This window comes from Oncorhynchus mykiss, chromosome 6, assembly GCF_057628025.1.
Source record: "Oncorhynchus mykiss isolate SJ-2025 chromosome 6, ASM5762802v1, whole genome shotgun sequence".
In the NCBI taxonomy this organism is placed as follows: Eukaryota; Metazoa; Chordata; class Actinopteri; order Salmoniformes; family Salmonidae; genus Oncorhynchus; species Oncorhynchus mykiss.
The window spans coordinates 81982324-82004582 of record NC_143027.1 but is presented as its reverse complement, the minus strand read 5'-3'; the positions used below and the strand labels follow the sequence as shown (position 1 = coordinate 82004582).

Genomic DNA, 22259 nt, shown 5'->3' with positions numbered 1-22259 from the left:
TCAGCGTTTCATCTTTCCCTACTCTCGCTTCGCTTGTTAGATATTAAGCACATTGATAGTTCGCTAGCAAACCTCTCCTGTTGATGTACTGTATCATAGCAACAGGCTAACAGGAGGCAGCAGCAGTCTAAATGATCAGATCGAAACATGCGATGAGAAGTGATCAAGTGAAATATGAAGCAAGTGAACGGAGACAGCTTCACTCTATCCAATCAGAACAGCAGGATCAACATACAGCCCTCCCTTCTCTTTACAGACAGGCAACTAGCCAGTTGAGGTATGTACAGCACCGTGCTGAGGAGGACGACACGCTGTTGCCTTGGCCACCTCTGGAGTAGTAGCTGCTTTCTTGTTGTTCACAATTCTTCATCCACCCTTTTCACCCTCTGCTTTACTTTCCCTGAGAGTGTGAGTATCCATAGCAACGACTTAATGAAGAGACATGAGAGAGCTGTTAGCTGAAGTTAGCCAGCTAATTTTCTCCACTCATCTCAAACAGCAGATACTTCTGTTCTGATTCCAGATTTGAATAGCAGAGAAGTAGAGGAAGATATCAAATGCCCAACGTGTCTAACTTGTTGAGAAACTGGTCAGCTGATTTGTGTCAAAAGTTGCAGTGAATGGAATGTTAGAAGTCTGGAAGTTGATATTGTCACAATGGGATCTTTAGAAATCCAATGGAATTGAATGAAGATGGGAAATAAAATAGTTTCATTTAAAAAAAAGACTTTAAACTATCAAAAAGTTGTATGCAAGCACTCAGCAGGTCTTAAAGTTTGAATGATGTTTCTAGGGTAATCTACCTATACAAACTACACAAAAATGCATATGAGTACAGACCTTGTAAAAGGCCGTGTAAAATGTGGTGTCAGTGGTGTTAAAGAAAGCAATGTGTTGGCACATTTTTAAAACATTATAATAAAAAATTACTTGTTACAGCATAGTTAATGTATAGGAATAGATTGCACATAATTCACCAGTCATTCAAATTAAATATGTTTCTTGTATTTGTAGCTACTCAGTGCCACACCAATATAAAATACTGAATAATCCATATTTTTGTTTCTCACAAAAGTAAATATTCATGTGAATTAGACAATAGAAGACCTAACAAAACAGACTAAGGGAACCTGATTGATTTAATATTCAAAACACAGTAACACCTTACATGAACTTGCTCTTATGTCAGTGTAGATTTAAATGCATAGTAATAGTAGTAGAGTTGAGCGGTTTCTGTTACTATACAAGTGAAATAAACTCAACCCCATCACTACGCAATTACAATGCAATTCATGAAGTACTGTGCTATAACATGTAACTACAATGCTACTAGTGTAATTAATGACACGGTTACTTCACAGGTATAAGAGCAAATTAATGTAAATTGTTACCCAAAACACATACATCAATAGATAGAAATACATTGATAGATTTAAAAAAAAATACTATATTTTAGTTGCAAAACACAAATATAAATGTTATGATCTAGATATTATTTTGCCACATAAATACAATATGGAACAATATGTCGTTTTATACATCTTAGGTATGAGAAGAAAGTAAAGTGTCACATTTATTTTGACATAGAGTGACTGAACTGTTAGCAGTCCTGGGGAGTAGTTCCACTACATTTAATTCAGTTAGTCATTTACCTAGATTTTGTAGTAACTACATTCAAATCTTTGAAGTGTCTTTGGTAGTTAATTACTTGTTTTAGCCATGTAGCTATCTACTGGAACTGCCCACTACATTCATTCAACTCCCCCCTATTTATTTATCTCTCCCTGGCCACTGGGCTAAGCCAAAGCACTCACTCTGACTGTCACACAGATCTCACTACACTGTTAACATCTGACTCCACAGTGATGTGTTCTTGCACTAATTTTTCTTAACTGTGTAGTCGATGACATTTCAGATTTAGATATGATAGTTTTTTACAAAGTAGTTTGTATGTAGTGAACTACTTTGTTAAAGTAACTATTAAAGTCAACTATATTTTTCTTTAGGGTAGCGTATTCAATCAGATCCGCTTTAGCCGACATCCGCATAGCAGTTGTTCAGGCAGTGTCGGAGGTGGAACTGCGTTAGAGCAGATCCTGGCATTATACCTGAAGGGGACATTGCTATTGGCTGCACGGAGTCGCATTAAGAGAAATCTCATGCGAGCCTTATTTACAAGTTCGAAACACGGAATGTGAGATGTGATCTACACCTCGATTCAGCTGATAGAAATCCTCATTATTTTCTTTAGGCTAATGATATTCAATTTGAGAGTCATTATTTCTATATAGCCTACACTTTGTCATTCTGAATATCTAACTTGAGTGACAATGATGAAGAGTAGCTCTTCACCAATTTGACAGCTCCAACACAGTTACATCTCCGGCACCGTCAAAACATCAGCTATGCAGGTGTCTGCTATCGCCGGTTAACGCTTGATCTGATTGAATCTAGGCCGAAGTGTAGCTTAACCTCTTCCAGTGTGAAGTAATTGATACAAGCTATAAACTATGTTTTCAGAGTAGCTTCCCCAACACTGCCTGTTAGTAACCCAGACAGATAGTTATAGTCAGTTATCTAGTTAGCAAAGAGAACAAAACAAAACACAACGCTTGGCCATTGAAGTGGATATATTCTTCTCTTTGGTAAGTTTAAAGGTGGGTGATAACGTCCACCTAAAGTGCTATACTTTGTGAGCTGGTCAGCTTTTGCATTGCTCTTTGAGGGCTTTGCCTTCTTATCACAGTGACTGACATATCTACTGGGTCACCCTGAGTATAGTCTCTTCCCAGGGTTCAACTAGTATTTGCCTCCGCCATTTTCAGTTCCCCCATTTTGGAATTCTAGTGGTTCTATTGCTCTCTGTGTGTCTTTTGAAGGGCCAGAGGCAGGAAGTTGTTGCGTAGGGGTGTATGGGATTTTAATGTCACACACAGACCCACACATGCAGCCCCATTGTTTGTCGGATTCACCATCAGAAGTGCTCAGTCTTGGGGAGTGTTAAGGAGTCATGACAGTCAAAGTATGTGTGCATCTAGGTGTGCACGTGTATACTGTACATCTCTATGTCTAGGCATAGCGGCCTCTCAGTTCCGCAGGTGGCCGGGGCCCTCTGTTACTACACAGATCCTCCAGGGGGCGCAACAGAGCGTCCTCTCTAGGTTTATAGGGTATTGCGTAGCTGTCCTCCTCCATCAGTATCCGGTTCAACGTCTGCTCGTTGTTAATGTGGCGACGCACCATCAGTACATACTGGCGCCCTTCCTCCAGAGGGGGGCAGTCACACACGTTGGGCACCCACAGGAACTCGCGGTGCTCCAGGCGGAAGCGATTGTGGTAGGTGTGGATGATCTGGACATCGTAGCGCGTCTCCTCGCCCCGGTACAGCTTGCTCATGACTTTGGCACGGAACACTGACAACCAATGAAAGACATTATGCTAACACTTTACATAAAGCCAACAGGTATAATGCATTAAAACTTGTTATAACTTACAAGCATGTATGCGCCCTTACAATGTCTTATAATAAGGTTTGTTGTGCCATGCTTGTTTTTCCATGCTGCGATTTTTCAACTGACTTAAAATGTCTGTTTAGGTTTCACCGAATTACATTCGTTCCTTACTTTAAAAAACGATTCAAGTGAGATGTCAACTTGCACCACTATCACCTGATGTTGTAAACTCAAACCCAGCTGTAAACTGGGTCATGTGAATTTAAAGCACACAAGGGTGTTTGAACCACTAACTTTAGGTATTCAAGAAGTTCAGACTTACCGAAGTCTTTCTGGCAGTACTGCCTCTGGCGCTCCCCTCGACCGCGGGCCCGCCTACATTTCCCACAATGCCCTACGGGAGTAGAAAGAGAAGCGGTGAGTTGATTTGAGCACAGATGGTTTTTTATATCAGGGTATTGCACAATGGTTAGGATGGCACAGATGAGTTTCTGAGAGTGAGTAGGGGACTTAAGGATAGTAGGGTAGAGAGTAGGATAGATTAAAGGAAAGAGAAGAGATTAGGACAGATTAAAAGGAAGAGTAGAGAGTAGGATAGATTAAAGGAAAGAGAAGAGATTAGGACAGATTAAAAGGAAGAGTAGAGAGTAGGATAGATTAAAGGAAAGAGAAGAGATTAGGACAGATTAAAAGGAAGAGTAGAGAGTAGGATCGATTAAAGGAAAGAGAAGAGATTAGGACAGATTAAAAGGAAGAGTAGAGAGTAGGATAGATTAAAGGAAAGATAAGAGATTAGGACAGATTAAAAGGAAGAGTAGAGAGTAGGATAGATTAAAGGAAAGAGAAGAGATTAGGACAGATTAAAAGGAAGAGTAGAGAGTAGGATAGATTAAAGGAAAGATAAGAGATTAGGACAGATTAAAAGGAAGAGTAGAGAGTAGGATAGATTAAAGGAAAGAGAAGAGATTAGGACAGATTAAAAGGAAGAGTAGAGAGTAGGATAGATTAAAGGAAAGAGAAGAGATTAGGACAGATTAAAAGGAAGAGTAGAGAGCAGGACAGATTAAAGGAAAGAGAAGAGCATAGGACAGATTAAAAGGAAGAGTAGAGAACGGGATAGATTAAAGGAAAGAGTAGAGTAGAGAGCAGGACAGATTAAAGGAAAGAGTAGAGTAGAGAACAGATTAAAGAGTAGAGTAGAGATTAAGACAGATGAAAGGAAGAGTAAAGTAGAGGTTAGGACAGATGAAAGGAAGAGTAGAGTAGAGATTAGGACAGATGAAAGGAAGAGTAAAGTAGAGGTTAGGACAGATGAAAGGAAGAGTAGAGTAGAGATTAGGACAGATGAAAGGAAGAGTAAAGTAGAGGTTAGGACAGATGAAAGGAAGAGTAGAGTAGAGATTAGGACAGATGAAAGGAAGAGTAAAGTAGAGGTTAGGACAGATGAAAGGAAGAGTAGAGTAGAGATTAGGACAGATAAAAGGAAGAGTAGAGTAGAGATTAGGACAGATGAAATGAAGAGAGTAGGACAGATTAAAAGAAGAGTAGAATGTAGGCTAGATGAAAGGAAAAGTAGAGAGTAGCACAGATTAAAGGAAGAGTAGAGTAGAGAGTAGGATAGATGAAAGGAAGAGAGTAGGACAGACTAAAGGAAGAGTAGAATGTAGGCTAGATGAAAGGAAGAGTAGAGTAGAGAGTAGGACATTAAAGGAAGAGTAGATTAGAGAGTAGGACAGATTAGAGGAAGAGTAGAGTAGGATAGATTAAAGGAAGAGTAGAGTAGGACAGATTAAAGGAAAAGTAGAGTAGGATAGATTAAAGGAAAGAGTAGGGTAGAGGGGGGAGGCAGAGGAGAGAGGATTGTAGCATTTTAGCAAGGCGAGAGTTGAGGTTTAGGGGAGTGGGGGTGAGATAGGGGTTAAAGATTTAGGTGAGGGAGAGATTGAGGTGAGGTGGAGCAAACCTCCTCGGGGTGGTTGGGGTAGTCGGTTCCTCCTGGTCTCATCCCTCTCCAGGCGGGGAAGGACAGGTGGGCGATGGGGCTGGTGAGGGGGTTGTCGAGCTGGGTGGCGAGGGGACTTGATGGGCCAGCCACCTGGAGGAGCTGAGGGACAGTGTGGGAAAAGGTGAGTTACATTATTGAGTATCAACATGCCTTTGGAGTTAGGGCCAGGAGTTTTCATGACCTGACCAAGAAAAGGACCTCAAATGGAACTTTAAGGGATAGTTTACTTATTTATTTGATGTTTGTTTTCTTACCTTAAAAGCAGTCTACGGACAAGGAGTGACTGCAATCCACACTTTGTTTTTGTTAAACTAGCCACTGACAACAAAATGTTAACATGAGCATTTTTTTTTACCAAAGCACCATGTCAGTAAATCTCCCCAGTTAAGCATGTTTTACATTTCATGCCCAAATAATTTTTAATCATTAAAAAACAATTCATTGAGGACCACAATCCATTTAAGAGATGAGGGAAAAATATCCTGTGACCCACAAGGTAAATAAGACCATGTTTCTAGACCTAACCCAGTCTTTAGCCACGACTCAAAAGGAACTGACTGCGTGACCCTTTAGTGGATCTAAACCCACCAGTTAGAACACACTATGCTAGGGGCTAGACTACTTCTCAACCCACCAGTTAGAAAACACTATGCTAGGGGCTAGACTACTTCTCATCCCACCAGTTAGAACACACTATGCTAGGGGCTAGACTACTTCTCAACCCACCAGTTAGAAAACACTATGCTAGGGGCTAGACTACTTCTCAACCCACCAGTTAGAAAACACTATGCTAGGGGCTAGACTACTTCTCAACCCACCAGTTAGAACACACTATGCTAGGGGCTAGACTACTTCTCAACCCACCAGTTAGAAAACACTATGCTAGGGGCTAGACTACTTCTCAACCCACCAGTTAGAAAACACTATGCTAGGGGCTAGACTACTTCTCAACCCACCAGTTAGAACACACTATGCTAGGGGCTAGACTACTTCTCAACCCACCAGTTAGAAAACACTATGCTAGGGGCTAGACTACTTCTCAACCCACCAGTTAGAACACACTATGCTAGGGGCTAGACTACTTCTCAACCCACCAGTTAGAAAACACTATGCTAGGGGCTAGACTACTTCTCAACCCACCAGTTAGAAAACACTATGCTAGGGGCTAGACTACTTCTCAACCCACCAGTTAGAACACACTATGCTAGGGGCTAGACTACTTCTCAACCCACCAGTTAGAACACACTATGCTAGGGGCTAGACTACTTCTCAACCCACCAGTTAGAAAACACTATGCTAGGGGCTAGACTACTTCTCAACCCACCAGTTAGAAAACACTATGCTAGGGGCTAGACTACTTCTCAACCCACCAGTTAGAAAACACTATGCTAGGGGCTAGACTACTTCTCAACCCACCAGTTAGAAAACACTATGCTAGGGGCTAGACTACTTCTCAACCCACCAGTTAGAACACACTATGCTAGGGGCTAGACTACTTCTCAACCCACCAGTTAGAACACACTATGCTAGGGGCTAGACTACTTCTCAACCCACCAGTTAGAAAACACTATGCTAGGGGCTAGACTACTTCTCAACCCACCAGTTAGAAAACACTATGCTAGGGGCTAGACTACTTCTCAACCCACCAGTTAGAAAACACTATGCTAGGGGCTAGACTACTTCTCATCCCACCAGTTAGAAAACACTATGCTAGGGGCTAGGCTACTTCTCAACCCACCAGTTAGAACACACTATGCTAGGGGCTAGACTACTTCTCAACCCACCAGTTAGAAAACACTATGCTAGGGGCTAGACTACTTCTCAACCCACCAGTTAGAACACACTATGCTAGGGGCTAGACTACTTCTCAACCCACCAGTTAGAACACACTATGCTAGGGGCTAGACTACTTCTCAACCCACCAGTTAGAACACACTATGCTAGGGGCTAGACTACTTCTCAACCCACCAGTTAGAAAACACTATGCTAGGGGCTAGGCTACTTCTCAACCCACCAGTTAGAAAACACTATGCTAGGGGCTAGACTACTTCTCAACCTACCAGTTAGAAAACACTATGCTAGGGGCTAGGCTACTTCTCAACCCACCAGTTAGAAAACACTATGCTAGGGGCTAGGCTACTCCCATTATGTCCTGCACCAAATTACTTGATAAATTACTAAATTATCAAACCTGTTTACTAAATTCTAAAGGATGCTAACGTCTTAGATAATTGCTTTGTTGAGCAGTACACAGAAATTAGTCAAAACTATGGTTTTGTACCAAGCACCACTATCTCAGCATGGAATATGCGGTGGGTTTTGGGATTAGGAGCGTTATCACTAAACACTTCTAAGATAAGAGGGGGACATTCCACTCCAGAAACTTCATGCCTTGGCTTTATCAGTTATTGTCAACCAGGTACAGATCAAAGTATAGCAGGTCAGAACAGTGTATTCAGTTTTGGATCAAAGTCCACTGTTGCAGTTATATAGGACAAATATAATGATTACCATTGAATGTTGGTTACATTCCAACCAGGGCCAATTTAATAGAAATACAACACTGATTATAAACCTATGATTGAGTTTGCAGTTAATAATTCCCCTCTTATATAAACGGATGTCATAAAACATTCCAGAAGACATGTGCTGCACATTAGCAAGGCACGGTCAGTTTGTAGGCCAGGGGTTTTCAAACTGGGGTCCCTGTCAGCCTCCCAGGCACATGTTGCCCAGGGTTATGAACATACTTTGTAGATGAATAATATTACATAGTGTTCTATTACACCTTCTAAACTTATATCACAGATCCCTTGGCCAAAATGTGTTACCTTTGTTGTTAGTGATATTCATTAAAACCAAATGAAATGTAAAAAAAAAAAACTATTTTGAGATCTGGCAGTACCTCTGCTGTACCGGAGGCAGTCAGATCTGAAAATATTAAAAACACATAAACATTTGTTTATTCATTTTACTTGTAGAGCTTGTCGTAATGTGCAGATGTTTTTATACCCCTTGCAGTAATGTTAAGATCCATCTATCTATCCATCTTTCGTGTCCATCTATCTTCCGTATCCATCCATCCATCTTCCGTATCCATCCATCCATCATCCGTATCCATCCATCCATCATCCGTATCCATCCATCATCCATATCCATCCATCTTCCGTATTCATCCATCCATCCATCTTCCATTTCTATCCATCCATCCATCCATCTTCAGTATCATCCATCCATCCATCCATCCATCCATCCATCTTCCATATTCATCCTTCCATCATCCGTATTCATCCATCCATCCATCATCCGTATCCATCCATCCATCATCCGTATCCATCCATCCATCTTCCGTATTCATCCATCCATCTTCCGTATTCATCCATCCATCTTCCGTATCCATCATGTATTAAACTTCAGTCACACAAACAGAGGATGAGTGAAACCAGGGGCAGGTTTTCCCATGTAAATGCACACATCACATTAAATGGACATTTTGGACATGAAATTTAACACATGTTAATAATGGGTACATTGACGTCCATTGGCTTTTGCTTAGAAAATGCTAGCTAGCGGTTGGTGACAGTGCCTAGGTAAACAAACCCACAACCTGGATTGCATTTTGTCCTTAGACTTCTTACAAGGTAAGGAAACAAAATGTTATTTTAATTTGGTTGAACTATCCCTTTAACAATGGTCAGCGGTCTTACCCCAGTAGGGTCTTGTGGTGACAGGGGGAGGTCTAGTAGTAGTAGTAGTGGTAGTAGTAGTTGTGGGGTGATCCCAGGGGATGTAGCTAGCAGTGTGGTGAGGCTGGCGTAGCTGACTCCTCCTGCCATGGAACAGAGCGTAGCGGTCTGGAGGGAGCCAATACTCGTATTCTATCCCCGGGTTCCTGTCTGTCACCAACACCTGCAGACACAACCACACAGTGTACAACGGATGTATATTTTAATATATATTGTTTTATAATACCCGGTATATTTTAAGCAATATTGGACATATAACACAAACCCCAGAGATGCCTTATTGCTATTATAAACTGGTTACCAACATAATTAGAAAAGTAAAAAATAAATGTTTTGTCATACCCGTGGTATACGGTCTAATATAACACGTCTGTCAGCCAATCAGTATTCAGGGCTCAAACCACCCACTTTAGAACTGTCAATACCAACAATATACTGAAAAAATATAACATATGGAAGACAACACGTTAAGAAAATATATGTCCGTTACATATAGGAGAGGAGACTGACTGGTTCTGATAAATTGGCATTTTGTATTTGTCATTATTAGGGATCCCCATTAGCTGCTGCCAAGGTAGCAGCTACTCTTCCTGTGGGTCAAACACATTAAGGCACTTACATTACACATAAAACAGTTTATCATATAACAGTATTACACCACTAAATATCTACAATACAAAATGTATAATACCACAATATTACAATGTACGTGTGTGTCGAGAGAGTCTGCTAGCGTGTGTGCGTATGCATGTGTCTGTACCTGTGTGGGTGTCTCTTCACAGTCTCCATTGTTTCATAAGGTGTATTTACCTGATGTGGAATAGTCATGTAGTCATGGCTCTATGTAGTACTGTGAGCCTCCCATAGTCTGTTCTGGACTTGGGGACTGTGAAGAGACCTCTGGTGGTATGTCTTGTGGGGTATGCATGGGTGTCCGAGCTGTGTGCTTGGAGTTTAAACAAACGGCTCGGTACATTCAGCTTGTAAACACTTCTTACAAAAACAAGTAGTGATGAAGTCAATCTCTCTTCCACTTTGAGCCATGAGAGATTGACATGCATATCATTAACGTCAGCTCCCCTTAAGGGCCAGACGTGCTGCCTTATGAGCCAATTGTACTTTTCATAAGTCCCTCTTTGTGGCACCTGACCACACTAGGGTTTGAACAAGTATACTAACAAAGCTATCATTGTGTACCTTAATTAATGAGGTTAGTTTGCAGTCTCTATATACACTGAACAAAAATATACAGTAAACATAACATGTAAAGTGTTGGTCCCACGTTACATGAGCTGAAATAAAAAATCTCAGAAATGTTCCATACACACAAAAATACTTTTTTCTCTAAAACGTTGTGCACAAATTTGTTGACATCCCTGTTAGTGAGCATTTTTCCTTTGTCAAGATAATCCATCCACCAGACAGGTGTGGCATATCAAGAAGCTGATTAAACAGCATGATCATTACACAAGTGCACCTTGTGCTGGGGACAATAAAAGGCCACTAAAATGTGCAGTTCTGTCACACAACACAATGCCACAAATGTCTCAAGTTTTGAAGGCGAGTGCAATTGGCATGTTGACTGCACGAAAGCCCACCAGAGCTGTTGCCAGAGAATTGAATGTTAATTTCTCTAACATAAGCAGCCTCCAACATTGTTTTAGAGAATTTGGTAATACGTCCAACCGGCCACCCAACCACAGATCACGTCGTTGTGTGGGTGAGCGGTTGGCTGATGTGAACAGACTGCCCCATGGTGGCAGTGGGGTTAAGGTATGGACAGGCATAAGCTACGGACATTGAACACAATAGCATTTTATCAATGGCAATTTGAATGCATAAAAATACCGTAACGAGATCCTAAGGCCTATTGTGAGAACCATTTCTTTCTTTCCTTCCCGTCATGTGAAATCCAGAGATTAGGGCCTAATGAATCTATTTAAATTGACTTCCTCATATGAACTGTTACTCAGTAAAAATAAATGAAATTGTTGCATGTTACGATGATATTTTTGTTCAGTATAGTTATTGCATTGCGGCTCCTGTCAATCATAACTTTGACCAGACTGACCATGACGTGCAGGTCCTCCATAGTGGGTCCAGGGACCTCAAAGCTTTCCCAGGTGTCCACAGAGCGCTTGTACAGGAGCTTGGTTCCCGCTACGCTGTACTCCCCAGGAACACTGATCTTCCAGTTCCCATTAATGACAAACTGGGAACGCCCGTTCTGGAGTGCTGGAGGGAGAAGAGAAGGCTTGAATGAAGGTAGGGAATGTGTTTAGTTTTCAATGCTGATTGGTGAAGTGTGACTGAAATTGGCTTTGTGATGATAATATGTATGTGTTTGATTGAATTATGCTACGGTTGGGGTCAATTCCTATTCAGTCAATTCACAAATCGCAATTGAGGTATGAGGGAAATTTGAGGTGGATTTTTCCTCCCCAATTTCGTCATATCCAATTACGATCTTGTCTCATCGCTGCAACTCTCCAACAGGCTAGGTAGAGCAGCCGCACCAATGTGTCGGAGGAAACACCGTTCAACTGACGACCGAGTCAGCCTGCAGGTGCCCGGCCCACCACAAGGAGTCGCTAGATGAGCCAAGTAAAGCCCCCCCGGCCAAACCCTCCCCTAACCCGGGCAAAGCTGGGCCAATTGTGTGCCGCCCTATGGGACTCCCGGTCACGGCCGGTTGTGACACAGTCTGGGATTGAACCCGGGTCTGAAGTGACGCCTTCGACCGCTGCGCCACTCAGGAGGCCCTGAGTTGGAATTTCTACTTATGTCAGTTAGCAGACTCTTTTATCCAAAGTGACAGGGTAGTGAGTGCATACATTTATTTTGTACTGGTCCTGCGTGGGAATCAAACCAACAACCCTGGCGTTGCAAGAGCCATGCTCTACTAACTGAGCTACACGGGACCATGGGACCACTTTACTAAATTGAAATGGAATAAACCTCAACCCTACAATGTAACATTTCTTAATTCAGCAAAGTAACAAAGTTGCCTTGCCAAACAGAGTGGCATTACTACATCATTGCCTTGTTTGGCCTAACCGTGACAAGTTGCAGGAACAGACAAATAGGGAAACCATCTCTTGGAAGTACATTTTCTTTGGGGGGGGAATCTTCCAACCAAATCAGAACTAACCAAGTACATCCACTTGCCTGCCAGAAGGCCAGATCCCCAGTTCCCCCCACCCTTTTCCCGCACCCAGTTCCCCCACCCTGCCCCATGGCCAAATTACACCTTTACGAGTGTTCCATTTCAGGATCCCTGCATTTTCCATTTCAGGAGTCACGTTATTACGGTCTTGTAAATGTGGGTGAGATTAGATGGATAGCCTTGGGTGTTGTGTTGACTGGAGAGCCCAGCCAGAGTGCAGCTGGGTCTCAACCAGAGAGCTGTATCGGTCTCTGTATCGGTGCCAGGAAATAACAGTAAGCTAACAGGAATGAGAGGAGAGCAGCATTATGGCTACTGAAAGTGTCAGGTAGAGTTCTCTAGCCATGGCTGGGTGGGTTGAAACTCATAGCAGACATACAGAAGATGATAAAAAGGTCTCTGTCAAACCAGCACTTCTGAGAGGCTGTCTGTATATGTACTGTATATAGTTAATGATATACAGGACATTGATGCTGTCCTTGTGTGACAGCTCATTCCCAGTGTGTGTGCGTGTGTGTGCGCGCGTGCGTCTGTCAAGCTGAGCCATCTCTTACCCAGATAGTTCCTGCTGTTATCGGTGACACGGATGTGAGTAGCTCCAGCTGGGATCATGGTCACTTCATTGTACCCAAACGGACCCGCTATAGCCAACAGAGTACAGAGACATTCATTAAGACAGATATTACACCAGTGGGAAACAAGTATAAACCATTAATTTAGAGACTGGGTAACAATGATGTAGATAAACACAATATGTGGTGCAGTATGTGTTATATGCAATATATATATAAATATATATTTATATTTGTGAATATATATGGTATATGCTTATGTGTAACACATATAAAACTTTATTAAAGTAAATACATATACATAAACTCAGAAAAAATGTCCTCTCACTGTCAACTGCTTTTGTTTTCAGCAAACTTAACATGTGTAAATATCTGTATGAACATAACAAGATTCAACAACTGAGACATAAACTGAACAAGTTCCACAGACATGTGACTAATAGAAATTGAATGATGTGTCCCTGAACAAAGGGGGGGTCAAAATAAAATAACAGTCAGTATCTGGTGTGGCCACCAGCTGCATTAAGTACTGCAGTGCATCTCCTACTCATAGTCTGCCCCAGATTTGCCAGTTCTTGCTGTGAGATGTTACCCCACTCTTCCACCAAGGCACCTGCAAGTTCCCGGACCCTAGCCCTCGCCCTCCGATCCAACAGGTCCCAGACGTGCTCAATGGGATTGAGATCAGGGCTCTTCGCTGGCCATGCAGAACACTGACATTCCTGTCTTGAAGGAAATCACGCACAGAACGAGCAGTATGGCTGGTGGCATTGTCATGCTGGAGGGTCATGTCAGGATGAGCCTGCAGGAAGGGTACCACATGAGGGAGGAGGATGTCTTCCCTGTAATGCACAGCATTGAGATTGCTTGCAATGACAACAAGCTCAGTCCGATGATGCTGTGACACACCACCACCATGACGGACCCTCTACCTCCAAATCGATCCCGCTCCAGAGTACAGGCCTCGGTGTAACGCTCATTCCTTTGACGATAAACACGAATCCGACCATCACTCCTGCTGAGACAAAACCGTGAGTCGTCAGTGAAAAGCACTTTTTGCCAGTCCTGTCTGGTCCAGCGACGGTGGGTTTATGCCCATAGTCGACGTTGTTGTTGGTGATGTCTGGTGAGGACCTGCCTTACAACAGGCCTACAAGCCCTCAGTCTGAGCACTGATGGAGGGATTGTGCGTTCCTGGTGTAACTCGGGCAGCTGTTGTTGCCATCCTGTACCTGTCTGCAGGTGTGATGTTCGGATGTACCGATCCTGTGCATGGGTTTTTACACGTGGTCTGATACTGCGATGACGATCAGCTGTCCGTCCTGTCTCCCTGTAGCGCTGTCTTAGACGTCTCACAGTACGGACATTGCAATTTATTGCCCTGGCCACATCTGTAGTCCTCATGCCTCCTTGCAGCATGCCTAAGGCACGTTCACGCAGATGAGCAGGGACCCTGGGCATCTTTATTTTGGTGTTTTTCAGTCAGTAGAAAGGTCTCTTTCATGTCCTAACTTTTCATAACTGTGACCTTAATTGCATACCATCTGTAAGCTGTTAGTGTCTTAACGACCGTTCCACAGCTCCATGTTCATTAATTGTTTATGGTTCATTGAACAAGCATGGTAAACAGCGTTTAAACCCTTTACAATGAAGATCTGTGAAGTTATTTGGATTTATACAAATTATCTTTGAAAGACAGGGTCCTGAAAAAGGGACGTTTCTTTTTTTGTGGAGTTTATATACGTATATACATATAGCTTTTTTCTGAGATATATTCTCATAGCAAATTGTTAATACATATTAATTTACTCATTAATGATAAGTAAATTAGGATTACATAATGATTTACAGACAGTTTAATAATGGTTAAACCAAAGCGGGATATTTCACCATCGAGCCAAAAGCATGAACCATTCATTTAGAGAGTGATATTTCACTAGTGAAAAGCAGTCAACATCTCTGTGGTTCCCCTGCTGCTGGTGTGTGAAAAGCGAGCAGCAAGACTACCCTATTCATCGTGGTTTTTCTATGGGACTGAGAAACCGTTGCTCTTGTTTTGACAATTGTAGGTCTCTGAGATGAAAGCTATGTGTGAATTAAGAGTTATAGTGCCATTTTAAACGGGTCCATTTGAAGAAAGCGTTAAGCTAATATAGTGATTTACCGCCACCTGTTACACAGTCCTGAACCAAATATTGTGTGAAATTCATTTCTTTTGGTCACTAGATTGAGGTGATATAGCTTAAAGTGGCAATCAGCAGTTGCTACATCCATTTTATGGGGATAAATTAATTATATGTTCCCTCTGAACTTATAAATGCCTCATAAACTTACTTCATCTGTCCTACCTCATCACAACACAAAATATAAGCTTGTTTTACTCCGTTTGTAAACAAAGAAAATGTTAACAAACACTATATGGCCTCAAAACATGGTTAAAACTATAATGTTGATATCATGGTCAGTCCTTGCATCCATAGCTTTGTCTATGAACTTGAGAGTGGTTTATTTCTGCAGCCCCATCCCTCAGCTGTTTACTGAACCAGGGGCAGGAAGAACGCTTTGTTATTGTTTCTACTGTAGATTGCCGCTTTAAAGACATTTCCTAACCATACGCAACTCAATTTGAAGACAATGCTCTAATCATTTGCTAGTTTAAAACGGTGGAAGCCCTCAATTGCAATGTCCATGCTAAAACGGGTTATATCCATCTAGAGTCCTCTATCTGTCTCTATGGTTCAGCAATAGACTTAGTTATGAACCCGAGTTTGAGTTTTTGAATGAATCTTGTATGAATCCTGCAGATCCCGGAGGGGCCTACCCTTAATAAGTTCAGCTGTGTTCAGGACTTCCTCGTTCAAACAAACATCTAGCAACATCTAAAAACCAAAAACATTTTCTATGCAAGCTAACATCACTGTGTGGCTGTACCTGTTTCGAGTTAGTAGGTACTGTACTATTAAAAATGCCATGAAATAGCTTTTGATTCAAATTTCGGGGTGGTTGTAGCATGGCCAAAAGCAAAGCAAAAGTAGGACAAATCCAACTCATGCAATTAAACCATCCAGAGTCCTCTATCTATCTCTATGGTTCAGACTGTCTCCATTAAATTAATGACTCGCAAAGATTTTGCCATGTTGTGTGAAGAGCTGGAGTAAGTCAGCTGTTCTACAACACAAAATTATTAAACTAGTTTTGTCTCGTCTCTCCTTACGTCAGCTCTACACCACAGGGCTGTTGACTTATGAAACTGATCTATATGTATGTGATAGATCTGCACAGGGCTGTTGACTTATGAAACTGATCTAGATGTATGTGATAGATCTGCACAGGGCTGTTGACTTATGAAACTGATCTAGATGTATGTGATAGATCTGCACAGGGCTGTTGACTTATGAAACTGATCTAGATGTATGTGATAGATCTGCACAGGGCTGTTGACTTATAAAACTGATCTAGATGTATGTGATAGATCTGCACAGGGCTGTTGACTTATAAAACTGATCTAGATGTATGTGATAGATCTGCACAGGGCTGTTGACTTATAAAACTGATCTATATGTATGTGATAGATCTGCACAGGGCTGTTGACTTATGAAACTGATCTAGATGTATGTGATAGATCTGCACAGGGCTGTTGACTTATGAAACTGATCTAGATGTATGTGATAGATCTGCACAGGGCTGTTGACTTATGAAACTGATCTAGTTGTATGTGATAGATTTGCACAGGGCTGTTGACTTATGAAACTGATCTAGTTGTATGTGATAGATCTGCACAGGGCTGTTGACTTATGAAACTGATCTAGATGTATGTGATAGATCTGCACAGGGATGTTGAGTTATGAAGCTTATCTAGATGTATGTGATAGATCTGCACAGGGCTGTTGACTTATGAAACTGATCTAGTTGTATGTGATAGATCTGCACAGGGCTGTTGACTTATGAAACTGATTTAGATGTATGTGATAGATCTGCACAGGGCTGTTTACTTATGAAACTGATCTAGATGTATGTGATAGATCTGCACAGGGCTGTTGACTTATGAAACTGATCTAGTTGTATGTGATAGATCTGCACAGGGCTGTTGACTTATGAAACTGATCTAGTTGTATGTGATAGATCTGCACAGGGCTGTTGACTTATGAAACTGATCTAGATGTATGTGATAGATCTGCACAGGGCTGTTGACTTATGAAACTGATCTAGATGTATGTGATAGATCTGCACAGGGCTGTTGACTTATGAAACTGATCTAGTTGTATGTGATAGATTTGCACAGGGCTGTTGACTTATGAAACTGATCTAGTTGTATGTGATAGATCTGCACAGGGCTGTTGACTTATGAAACTGATCTAGATGTATGTGATAGATCTGCACAGGGATGTTGAGTTATGAAGCTTATCTAGATGTATGTGATAGATCTGCACAGGGCTGTTGACTTATGAAACTGATCTAGTTGTATGTGATAGATCTGCACAGGGCTGTTGACTTATGAAACTGATTTAGATGTATGTGATGGATCTGCACAGGGCTGTTTACTTATGAAACTGATCTAGATGTATGTGATAGATCTGCACAGGGCTGTTGACTTATGAAACTGATCTAGTTGTATGTGATAGATCTGCACAGGGCTGTTGACTTATGAAACTGATCTAGTTGTATGTGATAGATCTGCACAGGGCTGTTGACTTATGAAACTGATCTAGTTGTATGTGATAGATCTGCACAGGGCTGTTGACTTATGAAACTGATCTAGATGTATGTGATAGATCTGCACAGGGCTGTTGACTTATGAAACTGATCTAGTTGTATGTGATAGATCTGCACAGGGCTGTTGACTTATGAAACTGATCTAGATGTATGTGATAGATCTGCACAGGGATGTTGAGTTATGAAGCTTATCTAGATGTATGTGATAGATCTGCACAGGGCTGTTGACTTATGAAACTGATCTAGTTGTATGTGATAGATCTGCACAGGGCTGTTGACTTATGAAACTGATTTAGATGTATGTGATAGATCTGCACAGGGCTGTTTACTTATGAAACTGATCTAGATGTATGTGATAGATCTGCACAGGGCTGTTGACTTATGAAACTGATCTAGTTGTATGTGATAGATCTGCACAGGGCTGTTGACTTATGAAACTGATCTAGTTGTATGTGATAGATCTGCACAGGGCTGTTGACTTATGAAACTGATCTAGATGTATGTGATAGATCTGCACAGGGCTGTTGACTTATGAAACTGATCTAGATGTATGTGATAGATCTGCACAGGGCTGTTGACTTATGAAACTGATCTAGTTGTATGTGATAGATTTGCACAGGGCTGTTGACTTATGAAACTGATCTAGTTGTATGTGATAGATCTGCACAGGGCTGTTGACTTATGAAACTGATCTAGATGTATGTGATAGATCTGCACAGGGATGTTGAGTTATGAAGCTTATCTAGATGTATGTGATAGATCTGCACAGGGCTGTTGACTTATGAAACTGATCTAGTTGTATGTGATAGATCTGCACAGGGCTGTTGACTTATGAAACTGATTTAGATGTATGTGATAGATCTGCACAGGGCTGTTTACTTATGAAACTGATCTAGATGTATGTGATAGATCTGCACAGGGCTGTTGACTTATGAAACTGATCTAGTTGTATGTGATAGATCTGCACAGGGCTGTTGACTTATGAAACTGATCTAGTTGTATGTGATAGATCTGCACAGGGCTGTTGACTTATGAAACTGATCTAGTTGTATGTGATAGATCTGCACAGGGCTGTTGACTTATGAAACTGATCTAGATGTATGTGATAGATCTGCACAGGGCTGTTGACTTATGAAACTGATCTAGTTGTATGTGATAGATCTGCACAGGGCTGTTGACTTATGAAACTGATCTAGTTGTATGTGATAGATCTGCACAGGGCTGTTGACTTATGAAACTGATCTAGATGTATGTGATAGATCTGCACAGGGCTGTTGACTTATGAAACTGATTTAGATGTATGTGATAGATCTGCACAGGGCTGTTGACTTATGAAACTGATCTAGATGTATGTGATAGATCTGCACAGGGCTGTTGACTTATGAAACTGATCTAGTTGTATGTGATAGATTTGCACAGGGCTGTTGACTTATGAAACTGATCTAGTTGTATGTGATAGATCTGCACAGGGCTGTTGACTTATGAAACTGATCTAGATGTATGTGATAGATCTGCACAGGGCTGTTGACTTATGAAACTGATCTAGATGTATGTGATAGATCTGCACAGGGCTGTTGACTTATGAAACTGATCTATATGTATGTGATAGATCTGCACAGGGCTGTTGACTTATGAAACTGATCTAGACGTATTTGGTAGATCTGCACAGGGCTGTTGACTTATGAAACTGATCTAGACGTATGTGATAGATCTGCACAGGGCTGTTTACTTATGAAACTGATCTAGACGTATTTGGTAGATCTGCACAGGGCTGTTTACTTATGAAACTGATCTAGACGTATTTGGTAGATCTGCACAGGGCTGTTGACTTATGAAACTGATCTAGATGTATGTGATAGATCTGCACAGGGATGTTGAGTTATGAAGCTTATCTAGATGTATTTTTGTATTAGTGCTAGGCTGGAACAAAGATCTTCACACAATTTGGCCACAAAAGTGCCTATCCTGTAGAGTTCAGCTGTAGGGTTTGAGTTATCAACCTTGAGTTAGGGTTCTGTTCCGCCTCCGGTTAACATTAGAGTGTTATAGCCTGACCGTGATGATTATTTGAATCTGGTGAGTTAGTACCGGGCTGGAACAAACACCTGCACACCAGACGTGCCTGACCTTAAGAAGATCTTAGAGTTAGAAAAGGTAAGACAAATGTATGAACTCACTACTGTAAGTCACTCTGGATAAGAGCGTCTGCTAAATGACTCAAAGATAAATGTATGTATAGCTTGACCGTGATGAGTTCTCTGGGCCCTTGGCTTTTGACCCTGTGGGAAGCAATGATTACGCCCAGCGGCATCAAATCTGTTATGCCTCATTGGGACACACAGCTGCAGGAGGAGAGAAAACCCGGGAAGCCCTCCTAGGCTGCCCAGGCACTCAAACAAAGCCTCCTTTATCTCCATGTTGTCTCCTCACTCAAGCTGAACCATCATGAAGCAGTACAGTCTCTCTTCAGTCACTGTGCCCACACGCGGCGCCAGTTCAACAGAGGATTCTGTTTCAGAACTCAAGCTGAACCATCATGAAGCAGTACAGCCTCTCTTCAGTCACTGTGCCCACACGCGGCGCCAGCTCAACAGAGGATTCTGTTTCAGAATGGAGCGCAGTGCCAAATCGCACGCCAGAGGTGTTGGCCGCTCTGTGTGTGTATGTCTGTGTGGGTCTGTGTGTGTGTCTGTGTGTGTGTATGTGTCGAGGGGAGGGGGGATTTATTATTGTGTATTCTTGTTTGGGTACCTGTGTCTGCCTTGCACAGAGTGCAAGTGTGTGTCCGTGTGTGTGTGTGTGTCCGTGTGTGTCTTTCTCTGCTGCTTGAACACTCGGTCACTGTCCTGCAGGAATCACTTAGGTTGAGAATTCCATGGCAGAGGGCCAGAGCTTATAGTTTGGGGGCCTCTGCTTTGACCCTCAGAAAACACACACACACACACACACACACACACACACACACACACACACACACACACACACACACACACACAGTGCATTTATGGGCCTAGAGTAACATTCTGTTGACGTTCTGTTTGTACATTCTGTTTCTTAGAGTGCAGCAAGTACCATTAGTGTTCCCTTATCGAAACTTCATGAATCCAGCTTTGACTAAACATAAACACAGAGTGTACAAAACATTAGGAACACCTGCTCTTTCCATGACATACACTGACCAAGTGAATTCTATGATCCCTTATTGATGTCACCTGTTAAAGCCACTTCAATCAGGGTACATGAGGGAGGGGTTTTAAGCCTTGAGACAATTCAGACATGGATTGTATATGTGTGCCATTCAGAGGGTGAATGGGCAAGACAAAAGATTGAAGTGTCTTTGAACGGGGTATGATAGTAGGTGCCAGGCGCACCAGTTTTAGTCAAGAACTGCACCGCTACTGGGTTTCTCCGCGCTCAACAGTTTCTTCCTGTGTGAATCAATGGGCCACCACCCAAAGAACATCCAGTCAACTTGACACAACCATGGGAAGCATTGGAGTCAACATGGACCAGCATCCCTGTGGAACGCTTTCAACACCTTGTAGAGTCAACATGGGCCAGCATCCCTGTGGAACGCTTTCAACACCTTGTAGAGTCAACATGGGCCAGCATCCCTGTGGAACGCTTTCAACACCTTGTAGAGTCAACATGGGCCAGCATCCCTGTGGAACGCTTTCAACACCTTGTAGAGTCAACATGGGCCAGCATCCCTGTGGAACGCTTTCAACACCTTGTAGAGTCAACATGGGCCAGCATCCCTGTGGAACGCTTTCAACACCTTGTAGAGTCAACATGGGCCAGCATCCCTGTGGAACGCTTTCAACACCTTGTAGAGTCAACATGGGCCAGCATCCCTGTGGAACGCTTTCAACACCTTGTAGAGTCAACATGGGCCAGCATCCCTGTGGAACGCTTTCAACACCTTGTAGAGTCAACATGGGCCAGCATCCCTGTGGAACGCTTTCAACACCTTGTAGAGTCAACATGGGCCAGCATCCCTGTGGAACACTTTCAACACCTTGTAGAGTCAACATGGGCCAGCATCCCTGTTTAACGCTTTCAACACCTTGTAGAGTCCATGGCTGACAGATTGAGGCTGTTCTGAGGGCAAAGGGGGGTGCAACCAAATATTAGGAAATGTGTAATGTTTTGTACATTCAGTGTGTCAGCCTTTGACATTTTGTTTGCTCTGTCTATGCTTCGAGTTTGTGTGTGTGTGTGTGTGTGTGTGCTTATGTGTACCTGCTCCCTGTGCATTCTGGTACACACTCCTGTGGTGTAGACAGGTGGAGTTCTGTCCTCCACACACCATACAGGCATCCTCCTGCTGGTCCGAGCCCAGGATCAGGTCACAGCCCGGTGTCTACACAAGACAGGCAACGTTCAGACAACGCACAGGCAACACAGGCAACGTTCAGACAACACAGAAAAAGACAACACACAGACAATTAACATAAAACCAGACACACAACAGACAAAGCAAAAACAAATCAAGGTTGAAAACCAAATACCCCAAGATACCCCCTGAAAAAGAGCACCAGTAACTGCTGATGGCCTTGTTAAACGTAGACCCAGTGAAATGCCACAAGCAGCACTGCAGATATT

The 22259-nt window shown here is 42.3% G+C and overlaps 1 protein-coding gene across 6 annotated transcripts in view; it reads right to left on the bottom strand.

Moving 5' to 3' along the window:
* Window positions 1-898: 898 nt before the first annotated feature.
* The window catches only part of LOC110526975 (ADAMTS-like protein 5), a 65610-nt gene continuing 44249 nt past the window's right edge, over window positions 899-22259 (bottom strand). For 3 of the 6 annotated variants that reach the window (XM_090239080.1, XM_090239081.1, XM_090239079.1), the window contains exons 7-13: window positions 21897-22017; window positions 12924-13010; window positions 11275-11438; window positions 9165-9366; window positions 5416-5556; window positions 3775-3846; window positions 899-3413 (exon numbers count right to left, since the gene is read on the bottom strand). In XM_090239080.1, the coding sequence (XP_090095206.1) occupies window positions 3070-3413; window positions 3775-3846; window positions 5416-5556; window positions 9165-9366; window positions 11275-11438; window positions 12924-13010; window positions 21897-22017 (1131 nt within the window). In that variant the 3' untranslated portion in view covers window positions 899-3069. Of the gene's footprint in view, window positions 3414-3774; window positions 3847-5415; window positions 5557-7975; window positions 8869-9164; window positions 9367-11274; window positions 11439-12923; window positions 13011-21896; window positions 22018-22259 lie in introns of those variants that run through there. The other 3 variants (XM_090239084.1, XM_090239085.1, XM_090239083.1) reach the window with 1 other exon arrangement.